Raw genomic sequence first — 27,094 nt, 5'->3', positions numbered from 1 at the left:
GTTGTGCCCCAATAAAAGGTACCCATAACATTATTATAATGTTAGTTACACGTCCCTTGTCTGTAGTTGTTTACGCAAATTGAGTCCAAAGGAATGTCTGTCGTTAAAATACATTTTAAGATCAATACCAAAATATATTTGTTGAATCATGAACTGCGTAAATTCCAAATTATTTATTTATGTTCATCGATTTCCGTTTTATTGATTGCACGTATACCAAAAAGAACGTAACGAATAGTGAAAAAAAAAACCTTAACATTTATCGGTAGAAATTTAAGTTTCATACATTTTTCAAATAAGAAACTATACGTTGGAGTTGTACCGTAAAAACGTGTAAGTGTCTTGCAAAAAGTAATAATAATAACTGTTTAGTAGAAAATACTAATGAATAATATATAATGATGAAAAATAATCTGAAATAGTTTTAGCTCGAAATAAAGTATAAGAATTGATTTAAAACGAAAAGCAGTTGATCATATTATATTATGTTTGATAAACCATCTATAATTTTACAAACTTCGGAACTTAAAAAACGGTGATTTTGAAAGTTTAACTTCTGGGATATTTTATTAATAAAAATAAATTTTCATAATAGGTACCTATATACATACATCAAAAAAATACTCGGGACGCAATTTTCGTCAAAAAGGTATTTTGGGACGTAATTTACAGTCAGCCTTTACATGCGGTTTATGTCTTACGTTATATTATATACGTTCACAGAACATGTTGAAAGCGTTTTAAATTTTCCTGAAATTTGTGAGAGGAGCACAGCCCTATTGGGTATGCTTATATTCAATGTATTATAACTGCATAAAAAAATAGTACTACAACTTTTGATTTGTAACTGAAAATTATTATGATCGTTTCTCGAGTTCACTGCACAAATCGGTCGACTGTTTTAACGACCTGCATGATTATAATATTTCATAAATATATTATAAGAGAGTGTCGCACAATATCCCGTTGGATGTATGTATAAAAAAAAATCTTTTTTTCGCGAGAGTATTATACTTAGTATTTACAATCTTCCCACATGCGAAAGACCCTCTAAACTTTTTAGCATCTTGATAATCTCGGTTTCGTTTCCAGATAAGTTATTATTTTCCAAAGTCACATCGGTTCGTGACATTGAAAATACATCGTGTTTTCGATGACCTCTGAACACCAAATAGCTTATTATATTATTATAATATATGACGTGTTATAAGTAAAACCGAAGAGACAATCGTTTCAAGCGTTATGCTCGATTGCAGACGATTCCGAATCAACCACAAAATTGCAAATTTAAAACAAAGGAATATCGGTTCTAACTATATTATAAGTACTTTAATATGCGTCGATTACGTTTATTTCGAGACGTTGTTTGCAAAAAATGTCCTTTAAAGTGTAAAAAAAAATTCATATTTTATATTGTATTATTATAATAATATATTATACAGGACCAATTTGTATATGTATGATGTATCATTATTTTTGGACAAGGGTGTAGTAATACTAATAGGTACTACATTATAAAGTGTGTAACGACATAATATAATAATTAATTATTGTAACTGTATTTAAATTTTAAATTATTTAAATAAATAACAAATTGTTTTTATCTGATAAAATAAATAGATAGTATATTTTGGGGCGGTTCCACTTTCCTCCAAAAACCAGATACCGTTTTCCTCCACTGTCCATTTTCCTACACAATAAAAAAGGTTGGTTTCCATTTTTCTCCAAATTATTTTCTACGAAAGTTATATCTATTTTCCTCCAATATTTTAGAAAATATTTTTGTTGTAGTATTACGTTCCGTTTTATAAAGATAGAGTAAAGCTAGGATCACATTTTAAGCTTATCGGTTGATGATTACATTCTGGTATCGGCTATCTATATCCAGCTATCGATTGAACCTAATAAAGATACGTACGTATAACATACATTTCTTTAAACAGGTATTCACTTGTTCCTGAAATGTCCAATGATTATAAAAAAATATAATATTATAATCAATTTATTTTTTTTTTGCTATGTATACATTATTTATAGGTATTAACTATTTTATTATTTTATTTGTATTAAACATAATAACCTGACAACAATTTTTTTTTTGCTATGCATAAATTATTTGTATTTACTGTTTTTTTATTTTATTTATTATTTATTGGAAGAAAATGAAAAGTGAAGGAAAATGGTCAAGAATTATTTTTTGTAGGAAAATGGATAGTGGAGGAAAACGGTATTTCATTTTTGGAGGAAAATGGATGCGGCCATATTTTGATGGTTTTTTCGATAGGTATAACAATAATTTATCGGTTATGTGGTCATAATGGTTAAGGCAATTGAGTTAAAATTGGTTAAGATCTTTGACAAATACAATGTATATATTAATATATTATATTATTGCATTGTAATTATATTTAAATTATTTAAAAAATTAAACAAGGTTACAAAGCAGTACAGGTTAAAAAACATTATACGTTTGATCATTTTTATTTAAATGAAAAGGGCGAAGCTTCACACACGTGTTTTATGACTGTAGGTACTAAAATGCAAGGTGGGCAAGTTAATGTATAAAATTAACTTAAAATATTTAATCCAATGTAAAGAACGAACAATATTATATATTTAACTAAAATAGTTTAAAGTTATCGTGGAGAAAAATATCAACTTAATTCAGTTAAAATGAGGTCAATTAATTGTTTTTAATTACCTATAACTCGATAGTCACACATAACTAGATTATGAATACCTATAAAATATATTATTTTTTATTCTTATTATTGTATTACACGATATCTGCGTAGTTTAGGCATAATATATTACACGTTAATAAGTAAATTATAGTGTCAACTAAATTATTAAATCGATGAATTTGTTTAAAATAATTGTATATAATGTGACTAAATAAAAAATAATAAATTTGTTTATCTACCGAATATTATTTATATATTTATTTACTGGTTAAAACCCGATTACACGAAATTATTAATCGACAATCGTGCACGTAGAAAATATGAATATAGAACAATTTTAGATACGTCCAGTGTACTTAATTACATACATTAGTTATAAATTGCAAATAAAATTTAAATAAGGATAGTTTCAAAAATGTTCTTTGCATAAATATTAGAAGTTTTGATGGAACTAAAACATATTATATCATTATTTATTGTATTATATCGATGTGAACGGTGACGATAATGTAGCGTGTAGATTCATGGGGGGACTGCAAACATATTATTCAACTAGGACGTAGGTATATAGGACAAGACTTACCTTACTCTAAAGTATTTTATATTATTGTTATTATTATTATTATTATTATTATTATATACAGGTATGTTTTACGATGGCGTACGTGTTAGATGAAGCCAATGTAAATCAGATGGGTATAGATCTGCAGTGTACCTACTCTGTAGTAATAATACGTAATGTTATGATATTATTATATGTTATATGAGTATTTGTATTTAAATAACACGTTTACCTTCGATTGGTTTCCGCTATAGGAAACTGCTTCTTTTCTCATTCGTGGCTCTCCCGAACGAGTTGATTTCTATAAATATACATTTTTATGTTTTTTAAATGACGCTAATCGACGGCCAGCAGACGGGTGGCGAGAAACGTGTTTATTTCGCGGATGTACAATGTTTCCCACTATATATTATAATATAATACACTACAAATATCCATAATATAACAATATATTATATTATATTATAATATTTTTGTATAAAAAAAAATGTATAGTACGAAAATGCGAAATATTCTTTGGTGAGGAAAAAAGAGGAGAGGGAAAAGAGTGTTTCCATACGACATTTATTCCGGTCCGCAAAATGGATGATGATGTTAATAATAATGATGATGATTTATGTGCGCGATATGAATTAAGTATGTACCTATAATGTTACCCCTACTTATAAAATAAAAACGTACCACAATATATATTTTTCATTTGGAAAACTGTTCAATCAAAGTTTAAAATTGTAAAACACACCGAAGCATTATTGTTTACTATTATTGTATTTATATATAATAATGCGTCGGGTACGTGATTTTCAATAAGGACAATATAAATTGCGACAGACAAGTAATATTAAGACGTGTATTTGTGTGTTTTATTCACATGTGTTTGGGCGCCGAGAAGGCGACAAGGTGATCTACCTACACATCTCTAAGTAACTTAGCACAGTTATTATATATAGTTCATAACACTGTCGACGCGTATTTGTTTGGAAATCGTTTTTGCAAACTAGTTTGTCAGTTTGTGTACATACAAGACCATAAAACATTATAGCTGGATACGTTCACGATAATATACCTGACGTGTATATGTCGATTAAAAGTTAAAACAATGTGGGCATGAGCATAACATAATACCGTACTGCGATCGTTTATCGATCTATATAATTGATCGATACCCTCAAACGGGCCGTATAGCCTTTTCATCCGATATGATGAATTACTATTTTCCTCCAATAAGGAATTAAGAATACAACAAAATATAAATATGTTTTTAAGTCACACGTACCTATATTAGGTACCTATTACATATATTAGTATATTACAAACAGAAAAATTTACTTTTAAATTATCATCAATTATCTTTTTTTTAAATATTTTTGCTGTATTATATTTAATACAAATAAAATAAATATCAACATTCAATAAATATTTCTGTATCATATTATATATATTAACCAAAAAAAAACTCATCTTTGAACTATCTTTTTGTCAAACAATAAAATTATGTTTAGTATAAATAAAATAAAAAGCTATAAGGGCTGTATAAGCAAAAATATAAGCTAATAAAAGTTTAATATTTGGAGGAAGGAAAATGGACCCGCCTCATAAACGCGCCTGTGAAACGAAATAATATAACATTTTAATCAGATATTATATTATAATAATTATTAATTAATAGTATATTTTTGAGGAACATACCGCGAATCTCGGTCCTTTATATAAAGCTCATTTTGGGCATATTTTGTGTACTATATGCGTTTTTCTTATTAAATTTACAATTTTACGAGTAATTTACCAAATTACTATACATTCATGAGTTGCTATTATTGCGTTTCGTACACGCTTAATTCTACAGATTGTTGGACGTTGTCCAGCAGCCAAACGGCTTATTGGACGTATTAAGGACTATATTATAGTGACAGCAGTGAGTTACAAATTAAAATATCGTAAATAAAACCAATGTAAAGGACGCAGATAAAGTTCTTACTTTTTACCCTTAAATAAGACGTAAATTCAGTGAATTCACTTTAATATTAAATCCGAAATTGGTTCTGCTGGACGCAAATCATCATGTTTATATATTGTATAAAACACAATTTCGTCGTACAATTTATTTTCCGAATGTGTTCTGAACAGCATATTATAGTTATCAGTAAGTTACGTACCTACAGGGCTTTAAATCGAATTTAATATCCATAAAAGTCGTTAAAAATCATCTAAGAAATCAAAAATAATATAAAATTCAAAATATTTTTAATAATAATATTCAAAATTTAAAAAAAAAAAGGTGGGTAAGTGGATGTCGCTCTGCTGTACAGTAGGTTACAAGGGGGTCACTGTAATGGATGGTGTTAAATTTTAATTCAATGATATAATATCATTGTATAAAAAAAACGATTCTGAGCGAAAACGGTCACCCAGCCTATGATATTACCAAGTATAAATAATGATATTATAATTTGACTTTCTTGTAGACATTTTTTTTTTTGATAAACGTAGACAAACGTATGGCTAATCTTGTATTACATTTCAAATCTTAGTTTTAAAAAGAAAAATTATTATGATTTCTCAACTCAAAATAATTTGCTAATTTTCGTAATTTTTCCGTATTTTGTCAAGATTTGAACTTTAAATGCTTATAAATAAAAACTGTGACTAAGGATTTTTAATATTTTTCAAATATCATAGTAACATTATAATAGGAGCCTTGTATTAAATTTTCAAGCTTTTTAACCAACAAAGAAAGTTTTATTGACATCCATAGAAAAAAAAACTAAAAAAATGGAAACTGAAAATGTCCGTAAACAGCTCAAAATAAGTCAAAATATTTTTAAAATGTTATGGTGTATAGAAAATGCTAATAAAAACATTCAATCAAAATTTCATGTACCTACAAAAACCAAAATCGATTTTCTCAAAAACAGATTTTGTGTAAAAATTCCCGTTTTTCCTTAATTTTTCTTTTGTTTTTAACGTCGCTTTTGAAAACAACTGGGAAATGTTAACTTTTGACCCCCCCAAAGTACCAACTAGATTCACTTTCCTATCAGAAAAGTTACTGTTAAAGAAAATCCAAGCATTTTGACTGTCCTAAAAGGTGATGAATCTAAAAAAAAAAACCGACGCCTTAGACCGCTCGGTCACTTCCGTCCCCCTTTATGAAGTTTATTATTGAGACTGATCCACTTAAATTTGATATCAAAAAATGAAGAATGTTTGAACAGCGATCATATACGATGGATAAAAAGTATAGGTACTTACACACTTTTTAGTGAAAGATACTTTACTGCTAAAATAATCATCAAATACAAATTGGTGACATGTGTGCCCCCGCCATTTCTTTTACATTACGTTCACTTGCAGACTGTCACTTTTCGCATTTGAGAAAAATCCTATGAACAAACCCAGCCTATACCTAATTAATATGTTTATTATAATATCATAGTTATACCTAATAATGATGAGTCAGGGCTGACATCATAAGAAAACAATATAATTATATACATCTCTATAGAATAATATACCAAATTCAGACTTCAGTCGTGGGTTATAATATTATTATTATTGATATTATTATAACAACGTGGAAATCCTGATGTTCTATTTGTATACAGAGTGATTCATCCCGATTATTACTTAAATAATGACTTTATCCAAATTCTGAGTTTTGTAGTTTTAAGATATAGGTTAATATACCTATACTAGGGGGACGGAGTGGCCGAGCGGACTAACCGGACTAACCGCAGCCGACCCGAGTTCGATACCTTGGCCGCGGGTGGCATTTTTCTTTGGGCAAGTCATGGTGTCCGGAGAACAAGTGCCGCCATCCCCCCACCCGGGGCATGGCAGAAACCTACGGGTGCCCAATTAGAAATTCTGCCAAAACACAACACACACGTGTACCAACCTACCCAATTTAAAAAAAAAAACCTACAGTGCCCTCCCCCACACCCAATGACCTATGTTGCCGCGAGTTACCCAATAAAAAAAAAAAAAATACCTATACTACCTACGATTAGAGAAGCATATTTTTAAATACATAAATTGTTTATACCAATATTATGTATTTGATTAATTATGATATATAATAGTGGAAATTACGTGTACCTTTTTAATAATAATGTATGCAATTATATCATCATCTATATACCTACCTCGTACTGTAGCAGCTATATCCCGAACCGAGGTGATCGAATCGAGACGAGTATGCCCAAAATCAAATTTCTACATCTAGTATCGAATTTTTATCGATTTTATTATTTGTTTATGTGATGAATATATTTTCTTTTAATCCCCCTCTACTCCTTCCACCAGGGGCCGTCAGCAACTGGGCACGTGAACCGCGATGGCCGTGACATTTTAAGGTGCGCAATATTATACCGGCAGGTAGGTAAACCAATAATTTAACGTAATTAAATAAAAAATCGTTGAAATATTATTATCTCAGTTGGGTACGTACATTAAACGCAAGAAAAGAAAAATCGTTAAACCAAGGTAAGCTTTGGGTTAGTACCTACTATTAAGACTTCAAAAAAATCCGTTTAATACATATTATATTATTATTGCGTTACAGGTGGTTATTATTTATTAGGTAGATAACCTAGCGCGGTAGTGCAATCGAGTGTACAATTTCATTATTTTCAATAGATAATAACGAAAACAATAACGCAGTCTCTCATATTTTCTTGTTTATTTACGAAAATACACGTTTGCATAATATCAATAATATACCTATAAGTAATTTTTCTATAGTATGTTGTAATTGCGCAAGATGCAGCTACAAACGTTTTGTATAACGTTATACCTAACGGAAAAAGATTTTTTTTTAATAAACGCAAAACGAAATAATTCTAATATCATTAAAGTTATTATAGTCACTATTAGAGATTCCCACTTTACCGCCCGCTGGACGGAAAAAGGACGCTTTCCAACGCTTCAACCGCTATCAACAACCAAACTTTCCTATAATACTTATTCATGTTTACAAGCTGAACTTTTATAATACTATACAGTATTATTGTATAGAGGAGTTAATTCATTTTTAATCAGGTGTGCCGCAGAACTTATTCCTTCCCCTTAAAGTTCCGTGAGAATCGTGAAAAGCGTTGACATTAAAAATGATGTATCCGTCGCATCGTGTTATTGTACGTTTCACGAAATAGATTCAAACGTTGTCCACGTGGAACCGCGGTTTCTCCACTTCACGTAATTACACAACATGGATTATATTTCGTGAAATGGATACCTAAACCGTCATCAACGGAACTTGTTCCATCATTTGGATGTCCATACATAGCAAAAATTAAAAAACTTTCATTTTAGATTCTGAGCTATGCATGTATTGATTTTAATTTTAACAATGATGTGTATTTTTTTTAGATAAAAGATTTTTGTAGATTAATGTTAAATTTGAATTCAATGACATAATATCATTGTATACGAAAAACGATTCTGAGCGAAATCAATCAGTCAGCGTATGATACTAAGTAGGTATATTTTATGCATTTCTACAATTTTAACAATTTTATATAATATCTAGTACCTAATTCTAGAATCTATAATTCAAGAATTTCATAACTGCAATTCTTGGTGTCACCTACAAGTAAACGAAATATATATTTTTTTAATTATTAACATATAATTAGATTAGGTAGGTAACAATTATTGTTTTGAAAAGGTTTAAGTACTATTTGCAAGTGTTTTAAACATTTAACACTTATCTGATTTTGATATTCGTTGTTGTTTATTCTATACTTACCTACCTATAGTCCGGTATTTGTAGTGCATAAACTTCAGAGTCCTAAAATTAATTATTCTAAATAACAATGTAATTGACCAACTTAATTATTATACTTTCCGATCGCTCCGAACGCGAAAAAATAAAACTATCTAGATACCTATGTATTGATGAAGGGACTTACAATGGCTCAACGAGATTGGAAGGGTGGCGCTTTTATAATGCTTTTCACCGCCTACGATGTAATAGTATATATATACACTGTATATTATACAGGTATTAATTGTTATATTTAGTAAATCCGTTCACGATAAAATACTTCTCAGTTAGGTCATTACAATGGGGCGGACTTGATAACACAAGTTTCCTGCGACACAAACACCAGCGAATTAGTATTATGGTGTTAAGGTCTTTTGGATAAGAGCAATGTCAGAGACGACTGCAGTTGCTAACTTTATTCGGTTATTTTTCCATGATGCCCATTTAACGGTGTTGTTAAGATTTTACGATTGAGGTGCACTTGCCTGAAATTAATTCACATGCGTATTTTGTTTAAAGTTCATAACGTATAATCGTATTAAATGACTACGTAAAATAATTAATTTTTAATAAAGTAATTTTACATTACAATCGCGAGATTGATGTAATTTTATGGATTTCCAAGGTTGATACGTATAGTAAATAATATTACATTTCAATAATAATATAAACAGTGAAAAAAAAAACGGTAAAGTCGATTTTCTTAGTAGTTAGTAGTACCTTTCAAAGTCACTATTATGCTGTATAGTAAAGTGTCATGCGTATAGGTAGGTATCTACCTTGTCATTGCGAGTAGGTCGCACTGTAATAGATGTGTTAAATTTGAGATCAATCATTAATCATTATATATGTTATGTATAGGTACGAAAAACGATTGACGGTCTGTCAGCCTCTATTTCTAAAGATTGTACATAATTTATATATATCAGTTGAGGATTTAAGGAATCCACATCCGTCCACAATTTGGATATGTTATATTATATTATTATTAATTTATGTTATACATAATTTATACGTCTTAAAATCCATGCATTTATAATATAAATAAAATTGTTAATAATGTTATCAAATCTTATCTACATATTATCTATTATGTACTAAAATTATAATTATATTTTTTCTGAAAAAATCCAAGCCGGATTTATATTACTTTAAGTAATTTATATTTATAATAGAAACAAGGTCGGATAAAATTATTTTTGACAAAAACAAAACGCATATTATATTATATCATGATTCGAAATTGTTATTAACTGTTAATACTAATGTGATAATACCGACGCACTTACCGTACAAATAGTTTAAAACTAATCTTAATATTTTAAAACTTCAATCGTGTATTGTGATAAGTATTTATGACGTAATAATAAATACGTAATGGCAAAAAGTTTCAAATCCCTACGTGAATAATGTTTTTTAATTGCAAAAAATAACTAAAACCGTTATTTTTTATTAAATACCTATGCGATTTCGACCAAATTTTCACTTCAAATGTGTATAAAAAAAATGTAGTAATATTTCAAAAATTCTATATGATAAACGTATGAGGGACTTTGTATTAAATTTTCAAGATTTTTGACCAAGTATAACACTTTTCATTAACACTTAGAAAATAAAAAGTAGAATATTTCAAAATTTCAAACATCTATCAATAGAACAAAATAAATTTTAAATTATAATTATGTTTATAAAATACTATATACATAAAAAATATTGTAGATTGAAGCATTTTATTGAAATAATATAAAAACTGTCTTTTGGCCAACAGAGAAATCTTAAAATTATTATTTTAAATAAATCATCAACATTATCTATCTTTTTGATAATTTGTTGGGGCTTTTTATTAATAACCTGTCAAGTTCGCCCTATACAGAATAACTTTCTAATTAGTAAAGATAAACAAAATAACATTACTATTGATTATAATATAAATACGGACTTGTTGATCATTGTTTGATCATCGTTACAAACTTCATACTTTCGATACTTTTTAGATTCTGAGCGGAGTAATACTATTTCCGTGTTATTTTTATTTGTTTCATCTTTGAGTATGAAAACATTTTTAGAATTATAGATAAATGCTTCCAATTTCAACTATGATGGAGTGTTTTGGTTGCAAATCTAGTTTCTACTTGAGTCTGGGGGGAGAAAGAAGAAATAAGAAACACCCATTCCAAAAACACACCTCACCCAACAGGCAAATATTATCTCCATGAAAAAAGCAGGCAAGTAGGTAACGCCATGCTGTAAATCAGGTGTCTAGAGAAGTAACTGTAATGGACGTGATAAATTTGAATTCAATGATATTTAAATGTATTATATACGAAACATGATTTTGAGTGAAGACCACGGTCTGTGAGCCTATAAAATTACCAAATATATTTTATGATACTATTGTGATTAAAGTAATATATTTTACTTTAATGCATTAATACTCAGTAGGTTGAATTAATTGTCGCCAAAAAATTTCATTTGAAAATGTTATTGTGTGTATATAATATAACATACTTTAGTTACACCAAAACAATTAAATCGATTTTGCCGAAACTTGTTTTGCGTAAAAGTCCCTGTATTTCCTTGATTTTTTCGCTTGAACTTTTCCTGGTGCTTTTAAAAACACCTGGGAATTTTCAATTTTGACCTCTCTAAAGGACCAAATAGAAAAGACCAATTAGATTCACTTTCCCAACAGAAATGATACTGAAGTTGAAAATTGAAGCATTATTTGATTTTTGACTACTTATCGTGTATGCATATTACACAAAAAAAAATAAACTCACATCATTGTAAGATCAATACATTTATTGTTCAGCTCAAGTGATGTAATATATTTCAGAAATTTCATATCCAAGAAATTTCTGAAATTTAAAAATTAAATTGTATTTGTTAATTGGATTAGTTTTTTACTTAAGACATGTCAAGTTAGAAATAAGTTAGTCAAAATTGTTAGTCCTGTTTTGTTATACATCAAATAATGGTGAACTTTTGAAGGTCAAAAGCAGAAAAACACTTTCCAAAATAATCGGGAAAACAAAAAATAAATTACGCAAAACCAGTTTTCGACACCTTTGATTTTGTTTTTTGCTGTAATTCAAAAACGAATGTAAGTAAAGACTTGAAATTTTTACCAAATGTTTATAAGCACAATAGTTTTCAACATTTAAAAATAATTAGATTTTTTTCAAGCTATATTTTTAGGCATTAAAATGTTCGGCGTTTTTAGTTTTTATTCGACTGAATATGAATGATACATTTTTTTATTTGTGATTAAAAAATCTTGAAAATTTAATATTAGATTTGTGGCATAAGTCTTACATACAGAAATAAAAAAAAAAATACATACCTAGTCCCAATATTTTTTTAATAAACGATTGAATTCTCAAATGCTGAAAAAATTCTCTAAAAACGTAAATTATTTTGAAGACATATTATATTATTATAATATATAGGATGACGGACCAGCTCAGATACGTTTTTCAGCGTATCCAATGATTTATCACCCATTTTAGTGACTTTCTCAATGACGAGGTATAACGCACCTACTATATAATACGTCTATACATCATACTGACTTTCCCAGATTTTTTTATTACATAATCGGCGTGTGTAAACGAAACGCACGAATGGCTGGTGAAAAGATAACCACCAAACATCGATATAATATACGTACGGAGTGATCCATTTAAAAAGTAAGACACTCTTTATTTCAGAGGACACGAAAGTCCTTGCAAATATTTATTTTACAAAACATGAAGTCGATTCAAGACAACATTTTTCTAAAAGATTAATTTTTTACCACTTTTTATCGTTATTTTATTTTAGATTCTGAGCGGAGCGAGGGATCTAGTGGTTTTACAATGGTGTTTATTTTTTTTTTATCCTGTACACAAAATTGCTACTAGGAGGAGTGCTTCGATGTCAACATATAGTATCTTATCTTTTAGCAAATTGAATCAAGATGGTACTTTAGAAAGATTATTTTTCGATTTTTTTTCAATAGTTATTTAATGCCACGGGAAAAACCATCGACAAATTACGAAAAACCTCTAAAAACGGGATTTCAATTTCTCTCGCTTTGTTTATCACCATAGAAACGAATAAAAATAAAAATGACGATTTAAGTTATTTTGTTGTAGTTTAACTTACAGGCTATAATAAATAATAACAATATAAATTATCCAGACTGACAAACCGTCTCCGCTCAGAATCGTTTTTTGTATACAATTAAATATATGATATCATTAAATTCAAATTTTTTTTTTTCCGTTTTGAACCGACAGCAGAGGAGGAGGGTCTGTTTGCACAATACTACTCCTCTGCTGCAATCGTTTATTGGCGAATAACAATTATCACACACAATAATTCACATACATATAATATACATATAACATTAATAATTATCAAGGAAATGGTCGACTGATTTTTCGCTCCTATTCTCGGCCCGGTGTCGCACGTACCCGCCGACCTGGAATCTCGTTCTGCTGATTTTGAGCGGCTCTTGCTTCAATCTCAGCTAGCCTCGCATCCTGTTCCTTGCAGCAAAGTATGCCTTCAACCATTTCATAAAAGGTCTGCGTGGCGCGCTGCGAGGCAGCCTGTATTCGATCGTTAATGAAGATCGGGACATCGGTGGGACCACACAGCAGATCCTGTACGTCACTTGGAGTGACTTTTCGGTTGCCTATAAACCCGTTCATTGTCATTGAATTCAAATTTAATACAATCTATTATACAGTGACACACTTGTAACCTACTATACAGCAGAGCGACATCCACTTACTCGCTTTTATTTATGTTTTTACTCTTTTAAATCACAACTTATATTTTTTTTTATTTCATACTTTTAAGCACAATATTTATTATTGGGAGTATTTGGATCAATTGAAATACAATTTTGGACAAGTAGTTTATTATTAGTAATTAAAGTTTTCCACTTAACTTCGTCTATCCAAACATAAAATACCTATGACCAGTATGACCCATGAGCTACTCTTCCAAAATACGATTTTATACATCGAAGTACTCCACAAATTATTCTGCTTTAGAATAAGAAATTAAGAATACATGTAGTAAAAGATTAAAAATTATGTCGATAAAAATAGTAGAAATATAGTTTTTAGAAAAATGTTGTAAAAAAAGTATTTTAAAAGCATTGATAGTTACTTAAATAATGAGTGTCGTACGTTGAATGGATCACCCGGTATACTCTAAAATATGTGTGTTGTCTGTGTTGATAACAATGTATAGGACTAACAGCGTAAATGCGTAATACGACGTACGGTGACCTAAACAATTACAATACATATAACTACCAATTTATGTATTATGTTTTTGAATAGTGTGTAGAGGGTTTAAGGATCTTCGGATCACTGTGTCTATACTATCATTGAAATTTGAATGTGCCATTGAAGATTTATACAGGATGATTCGTTGAGTATGCTCATCCAGCCATCCCTTTGTTTTCATTTAATAATGAATTTATTCAAATCCTGATTTTTAGAACTTTAAGGTACACTTGAGAACCATAATATTTCCAATATTATTTAGATTTTTATACTATTTTTTTTTTCAAACGAGAATCGATTTTGTAATTATTATTGGATGACATTTTTTGAAATTTAATGTATAGGTATTTTAATCGAAATTCGATCAAGTAGTTTTTTAGTTATTTAACTCTGTGTGTTAAGGATACTACTATGCACGATAATGGGTCTTGAAGATATTCGAGGGCTATCAATGATGGTTTGAAAATGTTAGTAATCGTCAATCTATTTTGAGTTATTAAAATTTTATAATTTTTTAACAATTTTCCGAGTATAATAATAAATATTACTTAGTAGGTAAGTAGTAAAAAGTAAGATTCAATGTTACATCTATTTTTATAGACAATTTTTAATAAATATTATCCTTCGTATAATATATATATATATATGTATTTTAATATTTAAGAAACTTCGAGTTTTGATTTGGATAAATTGACCTACCTTATATGTATATTAACGCTAAAAAACAAAACAAAATGTAGCTTACCTAGGTAATTTGCGTCCCTTTAAAATAATGAATAATATATTTTTCCTAACTTATTCGTGTATATTTTATTCATCAATCGAGTTAATTTTAACAGATATATAAGTCTCTTATTTATTCATCTCCCAGAGATGAACAAAATCAACTACGTACAGTAGGTTATAAGGTTGGTTTTTGTTTAAATAAAATAAGTATGTATCGCTACAGGACACTACTCCTCAAACGTATTAGAAATAAGAAGAGTTTGAAAATGTACTATTATGTATATACCCAAAAATGTCTAAAATCAGAATTTTAATTAATTAATTCAATAGAAAAACGGGGGCAACCGTGTTCAGACCGTATACGACCGTGGGCGATATATTATTAAAATATATATTTAACGCGGTGCGTCGTATATAATATACTTAACAGCGATTATAGTAACCATCTGTATTATACTGCTCACGTGGTGATGCGTTATGGACTTACAGTATAATACAAGTATATATTACGTAATACGTACAATATAATATAATAAATAATAATAATAATAATATAGTTGTACATAAAGCTGCAGTGTATAATGAAACGGTTGTGAGTTGTGACACGATCACACGCACTGCTGCAATATTAATTATTGTTGTCGTCGTAGATGCTATAGGCAGTTATATTGTTGTTGAAGTATAAAATATAATAAACGATGTGGGATAAAAACTTGAGATTAAAAAATACCGAATCGTAATTACTATTAAACCGTAAAGATATACGAATATTGAATTAATCTATTTGAATTAATGTCGAGTATACGAAACATATAGTTTTTAACGGTCGTTAGCGTCCCCGTGCATTGATATGTTATGCGTGTGCGTGTGTGTATGTGTGTATGTGTGCGTTGTCGGTAGTGTGAAATTTTTTTGTTATACCTAGTATAAGTTTTATATTTAAATTATAAAAATGTAAAAACTACTCTGGATAATAGTCCGTAAAAAAAGTGTTAGCGGTCCCGGGATAGTTGAATTGCACTTACTACCTAAAAAGAAATGGTTGAATTACACTTGGATTCAAAAAAGGTACCTAATGGTCGAATTGCACTCGTTCAAAAAAAGGAGTTGAAATTTATAAAATTTAAGTTTATAATATTTGACGATATAAAAAAAAATAAAAAAAATATATATATATTGTTACTACAAAAATTATCAAAATTAGTTAAAAAAAAAAAAGTTATAATAATGACAATAATAATATTTTATGATTTAACATAATATGTATGTATAATATTATATATTAACATAATGGACAATGGTATGTATAAAACAATCATTTTTAACTACCTACAACAATAATTAAAATCATTGTCAGTCCTAAGGCTGTAAGTGGAAAGGGAAATTAGTGTATTATAAACGTTCAACCCTTTCAAATGCATGATATTTTTGTCGCAATACCTTTTTTGAGCCCAAGTGCAGTTTGACCACTACCTGCTTTTTACCTGAGTGCAGTCGATCATTACAATTTTTAAACCTAAGTGCAGTTCGACTAAAATAATTGCAATTCGGCCATACCCGGCAGTCCGTATCCGGATCTGTAACGGATACCAGTTGGTGACCTATGTAGAATCTACTCGATCCGTTATTTAGGTAGATACGTTAGTAGCGCCCAGAACATATTTTTTTTTTTCAACAATATTAAGTTGGTGGGTAGTTTGGGTGTAAAAATATTTTTATATTAATCCATCATTTTAATTTATTATCAATTATTATTAATATATTGATTTTATTTCAGTGTAATAAATTATCATTATACCTTAGGTATGTTTTATTGTTTTACGCTATAGGAGTCAGCAAATGGGTACGTGCTGGGAACAGCGGAACTGGAAAGATATTGTATTGTATTCGTAGGGTATTTACCTATTATTGCAAGTTCTAGGTTAACACATTGACAGACAGTGTGGATTATAATATAAATAATTATAAAAAGCATGCCTAAATTAATCAATTTTATTAATCGATTTTATAAAAAAAATAATCAATATTTTTTTAAAATTATATTTGCTTTATTTTGTCAGTGACCAATGTCACTTTATGATGTATATGGACAGTAAACTTGGTCTCTCATATGATACCATTGAAAAAACCACTGCTGTAGCAGTAGTGTCCATTTTTGGTCGGTTTTTGAGAACTGCTATAGCAGTACTATTACATATATGAATTCAAAAGTGTCCCCTGACATCACCAAACAAACATACTGCTATAGCAGTACTTTTTTATGATTGTCCGTCAATGTGTTAAGTAATAATAACCTGTTAATCAATATTGTAAAATAATATTTTAATTGTATGTGTGGATGGGTGCGGATACCTTCAATATTTTCCGTTACGGATGAATTGTTCGTGACGCCACTGGGTGGTGGGTGGTGGGTAGATGTGAACTGCATTGTAATGTACCTAAAAAACAAAATTAAATCTTTATAAAAAATCTATGTATGACAATGCGCGTAAACAACATCGCCATATACATATTGTACGTCAAAAAAGAAATGATATATTTTGTTTTTTACTAAATTTAGTTATTTTTAGTGTTCTATACCTTTCGATAAGTCGGAGTGATCGATTTTCACGACAATAAATCCAATTACTGACTACCTACTGGCTACTATTATATAAAAATACGATGTTTTGTATTCGAATATTTTTCCCTTAGTATTTTTGGAGCTTACATAATATAATACGATTATGCAGTGGTTGGTAAATGATAATATTTTACTTTGATAAAAAATAATTGGGTTTGTATTTTTGCAAGAATAATAATAAATATGAGCTACTTACAACACAAATATAAAAGAAAAATATCGACCTCTGCACATCTTATAATAAATGATTTTGCAAAATATGTCTTATATTATAATATAATATCTAATATACACTTATTAACTTAGTACCTACCTAATAAAACAAGTTATGTAAATATTGTTATTGTTAAAATTTCAAAATATAATATTTCCCATTACATTTTATTATTTGAACACATTCAAATGAAATGTTTACAAGTAACTTTAGACTATTTTTCTCAGTGTTTATGCATTTTTAATTACAATTAGTTTAGTAGATAGTTAATACTTAATTATATATTTCATATTAATCAAAACATGCACTATTTTATAATAAAATAGGTGTGTAATTAAAGGTTGAACATATATTATTTTACGTAAAAAGACACCAAACCCGCATTTGTTGTCTCCGTCTTACAAACGTATTAATGTGTAACATCAAACATGGACAATTTTGAGTTAAGCAGAATCAATTTACTGTTATTAGCTTATATATTACATTTAATTGACTTGTTGTCAAACTTAAACTTTAAATTTAAATAACTAATAAGACCATTATCTGCGTGTTTGTACGTTGGTTGTTTATGGTATTCAAATTGTCAAGTGATTTATGAGTATATGAAATATTACAATATAAAAAACAGTGGTCAAGTACCGGTCTACTATACAACAGTAGGTGACGAGTAGGTCACTGTAATGGATGTGTTAAATTTGTATTCAATGACATATAATAACATTACATACTAAAAATACGATTTTGAGCGAATACGGTCATATTACTAAGTATATATTTGTATGATATTATTGTGATTAAAGTAATTTATTTTACTATTAGGTAGTAATATAGTAGGGAGGTTAAATTAATGTTTGCCGAAAGCATTGCATTAGAAAATGTCATTGTGTGTACTTCGTGTAAAATCTAATAATATACTTTAAAAGTTTCAAATATCCACGAATACAATTTTTAAATCACAACAAATTAACTAAGATCGTTACCTATTCTTTGTTTAATAATGTAATTTTTCTCAAACTCAAACTCAAACTTACAATATCTATGAAAAAAATTTGCTTAGATATTGTTTAGATTTATTGGTTTCAATATGAATTACCTACTTTACTTAACATTTTTCCTTAATTTATTTGTTGTTTTTCCCGATTATTTTGAAAAATACTTGGAATTTTATATTTCAACATCTCAGCAGACTTGGGTAAAATACTTTTAAAAAGTATTTGGAATAAATACTCGAATACTTATGAAAAGTAGTTTCAGAATATGTATTCAAATACTTCATGAAAATAGTATTCCGAATAAAGTAGTTTAAATAATTCAAAAGTATTCCCAATACTTTTATAATACTTTTCAATTTTTTTTTTAAATATTAAACCTACTATACTTTTTTCGGTATTCTAAATATAATATAATTTAAGTTGTTGATACTTGATTTAAAATTTTAAAATGTGTATAATATTGTAAGTTTTCAGAAAAAACAAGAAAACAATTATTATTGTAAATAATAAGTACTTTTTTATAGGAATAAAATACTTAAAAAAAATATTCTAAATAGTTATTCAGAATACTGTAAAAAGTATTTCGAATATTGTATTTGGGGTACTTTATTCAGAATACTACCCAAGACTGCATCTCAGAAGTACCAACTAGATCCACATTGCTATCAGAAAGCAATTAGTAGCTGGTATCGAATGGCCCATACTGTAATAGATGTGTTCAATTTGAATTCGATAATAATACCTATTATACAATTTTGTATAAGTAAAACGATTCTGAGCGGAGACTGGTCACCTATATGATATTTTATGATTGGTATATTAATATTGCTATTAATAATAATAGGTAGGTTGAATTCTTGTTTGCAAAAAACATTGCATTTGCATACCTACATATTATTGTCCTAAAATTATCAGTGACTTTTTAGTTATAGTATAAGCTATACCTACTTATAATACTTATGAGGGACCTTATGTATTCAATGTTAAAACTTTAATAAAAATTTAACATTTTATTACATTTTAATTTTTAACTACAGAATAATTTGCAAGATTTCGCGATTTTGACAAATTTTGTCATAATGTGGACTTTAAAAGGTTATCTACCTATAATAATAACTATAATGAGTAACTTTGTATTACAAAACATTAATAGACAATTATTATAATAATAATATTACAATTTTAACAATTTTTCTTATTTTTTTTTCCAATTTTTTCCAATTTTTTCCAATTTTTTTAAAATACCAACTAGATTTAATTTTCTATTAGAAGCACATTTAAGTTGATGGTTAAAGGATTTTTCCTACATGAAAAGGGGTTTACAGACAACAAAACACACATATCATTTTTAAATCAAAAAATCCATCACTACGCTCAAAATCAAATATACGATCAAAACTCGATTGACAATTAAAATATAGTAGGAACCAACGTCAAACCAACCACCGTCATTTGCTGCTATGACAAAAGGTTGGATTTCAGATTAATATATACCCTGCAGATATTTCGATAAAATGCTATTTTTGCACACTTAAGTTCTGCATAATATTTATAAATTAAATTACCATAATCACACTAGGTATAATTAATATAATTATTGAAACATTTGCATTGACAATATTAAACTTCACAAACAGCTATTATGTAATAATATAATAATATAGTATATTATGGCACTATTTAAAATTATGGAATAGAAACATTTTATGAATATTTGACAATGTCGAGTGAACCACAAAAAAAAATTGCGTGACATAAGATTCCACAATTATTACACTAATTAAAAATTCCTAAATTTTTAAGTTTTGATAATAACTAATGTGTATACTCTAATGGTATTGAACCATAACTACAACGCACAGTACGTTACACCTACTCACACGCCACCATAAAAAAGGCGTAATATCGCTGTTATACTTTTATAGAATTTTTATAGCGCCATTGCAGAAGGTTGGTGCTGTCAGGAGGCAGCTGATGAATTATGTCTTTTGTTATATATATATACACTATAGTTTTATAGTACTATACATATAGGTTTTAGATATTCCTGCGAGGATTCCTCCCTGTTTCCAAAGTTCGGGTATTGATAGAACTTAACGAAGGGCGGGTGATATATAATATTATAGTGGCGAGAAAATAATATCAAACACTGCAGCTCGTGATGGGATACTTAAATAGTTTGGTGATGTGTGGGTGGCTCGACCCCACCACACCTCTCGCCTGCACAACTGCATGTGCCCAGAGGCCGAACTCCCGCTGCAAAATGTTTAAACTACAACTATGCCATTTGTTTATGCTTTAAGTGTAATTAAACTGTGATCGCATGTTAAAAAATGATAATACTGTTAACTAATTATCTCATTGGTGGGAAGCTATTATATATTAATTGTAAAGCAGCATAGAACCAAAAAGTGGAATAATTAATAAAAATCCAATATTTCACAAAATGTAAAAATATTTCTGACTTCAAACACTCGGTCAACATTATTAAATGATAATTTATAATTTTACTATTATTCTGTTTTAGGTCTGGGCCGTTCACGCCTCACCTACAGTGTCGTCATTTTCACGTATCGTTTTATCATAATAATATATGATGGACGCCTCTCTACTGGCATCAGCCACCACAACGGCCGCCGCGCACACGATCGCCGCGGCCACGTCGACCACCGTGGTGGCCACGATAGTCCGCAGTGGCCAGCGCAATGGCACGCACCGTGGAGCAGTCAACGTGCACGGCCGACTCATGTACGACGAGATCGTCATCAATGACGTCTGGATCAACGCCATCCTGTCCACATTGGCTCTGTCGTGCGCCGCGTGCGTCTGCCTGTGCTTCTTGTACTGCAAAATCCAACAGTGGAAACATGGAGGTAAGTCCGAAATCATATAAATAAATTGTTATGTTATTATTATTAAGAGTATCAGCCGAATATTTTCAATCGCGGAAAAAAACGAATAAAAAATAGTCGTGTAACTATAATTATTAAAATGCATTGCCGAAAAACTAGCGCATTGAAATACTTACAATGTGTGTTCTACTCTCACCAAAAATTGGAATAGTACGATGCTATGACATCTGCAGGGGGTGAATTTACAATAAATATGAATGAAAATAACCGAAAACATTGAAATAGAATGTCCTCCGTTGGCTAAAAGTTATATTAGAGCAATGCTATAATACCATCATATTCCTTTTAACATAATTATTTAGAGTCATAACATATTACTTATACTCCATACATAATATTATTGAACGAATGAATGAAACGAAGATACATAATACGTTTATATACAGCACTACAATTACTATCAAAATTTAAAATAAATAAATGTTAAAGTGTTGATTAAAAAATTGAATTAAATTATTCAACAAGTTTAAAAATTAGGAAAAGGATGCAGTTTAAAATCGTTTTTGCGTATTGGTTCTATCGACTGAACAAAAGCGCAATATCACTAGTTATATTTAATAAATAAAATTAAAAAATATATTTGCAACAACTAATCGTATAATTAAAAACTATGCCTACCTCACTGTTTTAAAAAAATCGAAGAATATCGCCGTTACCTACTTGAATTATTGGCGTTGGTGTTTATTTTTTTGACTTAGTTTTTCGATACGCCCATAAGTATAAATATTAAATACTGTAATCAAATCGATCACGTTTTGACCTAATGAGAGCGTATAGTTTCAACTCGGAAACCTGTTTTAATATAATATTATCTGCTCGTAAATATTATAAAATAATTCCATAATGTGTTTGTTCAATCACCTATATTATTTTGTTTGACCACTGTTGTATTTTAAATACCTATTTAGTTATTTACATATTATCATGTTGTGTGTATTAGCTTTATAAACTTTTCCTCGTATTGCTGATAACAATAATTATTGCAGATGCACTGCAGAGTGCAGATAATGACGTACTAAAATAGCAGTTTTAAAATTGAGTTTATAGTTTATACTTACGCGCAGATTGTGGTTGGCCAACAAAATTGAATTATGTAAATTAGTGTAAATGTGTAATAATATTATTTTGATAGCGATTATTTTGAATAATAATCACATTTTATGAACGACCCATATAATCACGAACCTAGATTACGATTAAATTTTTAGTCTAGTCAGCAGAATATTATTATGTATAATAGGTACATATTGTGGACATATCGAATATTATGGTATTATAAGAGTTCCTGATTAGTGATTACTATAATATTATATACACGTCATGTCGTATAATTCCATAACACCACCTGTTGACTAGTCGTTTCGGTATTATTTTTCGACATTGAAAGTAAATGGATTAAACACAGCACTTATCTTAATTTGGCTATCGTAGTAATTTTTACCATAATATAATATAATCAATCTTCTATTTTAAAGTCAACTGAGTAATTCTTGGCAATTGAAGTACGAGTTTGATACTTACAATGCCCGTGTACCTAAATAATGTATAATATTTGGGAGTTTGTAATTTGCACCATCGCGATCGTGGGTAGTCACTAGTCGATAATAGTGTTTGTAATTTGCACAAAAAAAGTACGTATGTATTCTAACAAATTTTCGATTAATTCGTCGGTACCTTTTGTTTGAAGGACTCGAATGACAACAATAATTGTTCAGGATTTCCAACAACCCACGCGCCTTATCTGGTAATCACTCCAAAGTTTGACGTTTGGTCTATTATTACAAAGTAATAAGTATTATATATTTTGTTTCTCATAATATGTTATATCATTATTTTTATTAGCTAGCTTTAAAGTCAATTTTTATTACCGGCGTACCGTAGAACAGTGTGAAATGTGAATAGGTTAGTGCAATAAACGCTCAGAATTAAAATGGAATGTTCTGTGTTACTAGCCTTAATACTATCGAAACGTGTACGTCAAAAGATAAATCGATTCGAATTTTTGGTAGAAATTACAATTCATATTTTCTATTCCCTGAGATAGTGCAAATTACAATACATTTTAATTTTAATTTAAATTAAATTTTGGTAAATGTTGATAAAATGTTTGCATATTTTCTTTCTTTTTTTTGTTTTGTTGCATATTTTGTTTTAATTAACGTTTGTTAAAACTTCAATTGATTTTTATACCATTTGGTTACCAGCTATTTGAATGCCTCAACTTCGGCACTGCTGAGGGTCAATCGAGTATGTGAGTGTCCACTATTTTACCGACTTAAGTATTGTCCATGTCTAATTTAACGTCATTCTTATTTTAGTTGATATTTATTTATTTATTAATATCAGTAAGGAAAAAATATTTAATGCATATTTTAGGAATTTTGAGTGCATAAGTGCATGCATATTTTAGGCATTTTTTAAGGCTTTATGCGTCTTATATATAGGTAGGTCACACATCGGAAGTCATAACGAGATAAATCAAATCGTACAAAAGTGCCATCCTAGGTAGGTACCTGTGTGTGAGCTTCATTTCAAATACTCGTATTAAACTTCGAACTTTATAGTTTTGAAACGCCAATATAATATAATCTTAAAATATAATCTTAATTGCAAAATTAACGATAGTGGATAGAGCTTTTGTATTTATCATAATATTATTGGTACCAATTGTTAGAAATTAAGCTATCAAGTAGGCTAAACCGAAAATTAATTTTACAAAAATAATTACAAACGAAGACATTTCATTTAATGAACAAAAATACAGTTTTTTAAAAGAAATGGCCAGTGGTATAATGACGTGTCATTGAGGTGTACGAAAAAAAAATGTTCTGCTAGAAGAGAGATAAATAAATCTATATGACTATAATTATTCGTGTGATTAGTGGTGACTGGTAAGCATTTACACGATATAGTAAACGATCGTGACGCTCAGTGTTCGTTATTTTTATTTCCATTTATATTATTATTTTATTATCACGAATTTAATTTAATTTAATATTTATTATGGTCGATTTCGAAAATGTTGTACCTAATATTATATAAAATATTAATATTTGTATAGATTATATATTTTATTTTTTATATCTTTGGCACTTTTATCATATATTGAGTATATAGTAAAATAACTATTTTGATACATATGATGTATCATGATGTAAAAAATAAAAACGCGATAAAAATGTGATAAATGATAATCATGGTAATCAAAAAAATATCTTGGTACCTTTGCGTGAGTCATTATTATATATATATAATAATATAATAAATAATAATATCATCATATATTATGTTATATTGGCGAACTAATAACAGTTGTAGCTTGTAAGTATAATGTCGCCACCCAAATGACGCCCCAGGTTATATTATATGTCCATTTATCCATCGTCATTTTCTTCCAAAAATCGGCTACCAGCTATTTGAATGCCTCAACTTCAGCACTGCTGAGGATTCCACCACTGTCCATTTTCCACCATCGTCAAAATAGAATTTCAAAAGCCAATAATATAAAATTGAAAATCATATATTATGAATTACCTATATGGTAAAAAATTAATTTTTCTATAATAATTTAAAACTTTAATATTATCTTTGAATTAAAATAATATAATTTACAAATTATCGTCATTTTTTAGTTATATAATATTATCAATACTATGAGTGTTAAAAATAGGTAGTAGTGGGTACTTATAAATAAAATAAAATATAAATCAAATACTTAATTTGTGTTATAATTTCAATTTCAATTTAATTTTAATCAAAAACGAAATAATTGTATCTTAAAAGATGGGTACATTGCCAATGCCTGCCTTTATATATTTTCATTCACGTATTTTTAAAGATACAACACCAAGAAGTCATTAATTCTTTTTCATATAAATATATTTTTAGTCAATAAATCTAAATTTTAATCTTTAATTCTATATTGTCATTATTAGGTAATAAGTAAAGTTTCTTTTTTTAATCGAATGTTTTTTTTTTTTTAAATCTTTTCAAAACATATTTTACTTATAACAAATGAAAAAATTAAGCAACATTGAGTCTTTGATTAACATTTTTAATACTATAAGAAATTCAGTCTGAATTTGCCTCAAAATTAAATACTATTTTAATATAATATGTTTCTTCAGTTTTTACACGTACCTACAACAATGTTTAAATTTAAATAATAATATTATAAAAAATAAATATTAAGTCAAGTAAGGTGGTCTAGAAATGTGTCATTTTCCCCAAAGCTATGCTTCTCAAACTGCATATGAGGAGTATGACTATTACGAGAGAGGGGGGCATGAAATCTGTTTATGAACGTAAAAATCATAATTATTTTGTTTATCAAAATGTAATGGTCGCGGCGTGATTTGAGGTTGGATCATTTAATAATAATAAAAATTGTTAAACTATTTTTACTTTTTTTTTTTATAGATCTATTGTAATTATTGTGTTGTTTGTTAATTTCGTTAGTTAACACAATATTGTCTTCATGGTTAAATTAATTTGACAAATGGAGATACCGAAATGTTTACGAGATTATATAATTTTCTTATCCGTTAACGAGCTTTCAATAACAAATTTCGTTTCCAAATGTTTAATAATTAATTACCGATCATATCTCTGCAATACAACAGTTTATTATAATATAGGTCACATATATGCAGCAGCGTTCCGTCTCAACACCATAATTCGACTGATAAAAGGCAAAAGAGGCTAAATGACATGGGACAACCGTAGATTATTCACTGGACAGTACAAGAATTCGATCGTAACAGCACTGATTGGTGGGGAAAAGGATTATAGTACTTAAATCGAATATTCGAATGATATACCAATGATTATAATATATTAAAATAAAGACAGTTTTTTTTTTATTATTAAATATTATTCAATTGTTGTAGGCTGTTCAAGTAACATAATAATATGGAATATAAATAATAAATATAATATATCAACCTAATTCTTAGTGCTTTCATAAAAACAGAAGCCGCAAATTAAAAACATAGTAATACACAAAGTATGAACATTTTGATTTTGCTCTCCTGAAGAGTAGTAAAACTATCGCTTTTCCTTTTACCAGTCGATATAAGTAGCTATCTATACCTATGAATAATAATTAATATATTCGCGTAGGCCGTTCGCCGTTCATATTATGTTAATTATCAGATTTTCGAATAAACTATCACTTGTTGCGAAACTTTATGTAAGTATAGCTATATTATAATATAAAACAATACAACTGCTTCTCGGTGGTTAATAATGTCCAACGTCTCACTAGGTACGTAAAATAATCTATACAAATAACTATTATGTACAACATACAATTGTATTGATGCATCTA

General features: G+C 28.6%; 1 protein-coding gene across 1 annotated transcript in view; it reads left to right on the top strand.

Moving 5' to 3' along the window:
* Positions 1–27,094, top strand: part of LOC132935222 (uncharacterized) — an 80,561-nt gene that overhangs the window by 18,851 nt on the left and 34,616 nt on the right. The window contains exon 2 of the mRNA XM_061001700.1: positions 21,381–21,726. Within this exon, the coding sequence (XP_060857683.1) occupies positions 21,447–21,726 (280 nt within the window). The 5' untranslated portion in view covers positions 21,381–21,446. The remainder of the gene's footprint in view (positions 1–21,380; positions 21,727–27,094) is intronic.

This window comes from Metopolophium dirhodum, chromosome 1 (assembly GCF_019925205.1).
Source record: "Metopolophium dirhodum isolate CAU chromosome 1, ASM1992520v1, whole genome shotgun sequence".
NCBI classification, from domain to species: Eukaryota; Metazoa; Arthropoda; class Insecta; order Hemiptera; family Aphididae; genus Metopolophium; species Metopolophium dirhodum.
This window is presented reverse-complemented; position numbering and strand designations above follow the sequence as displayed.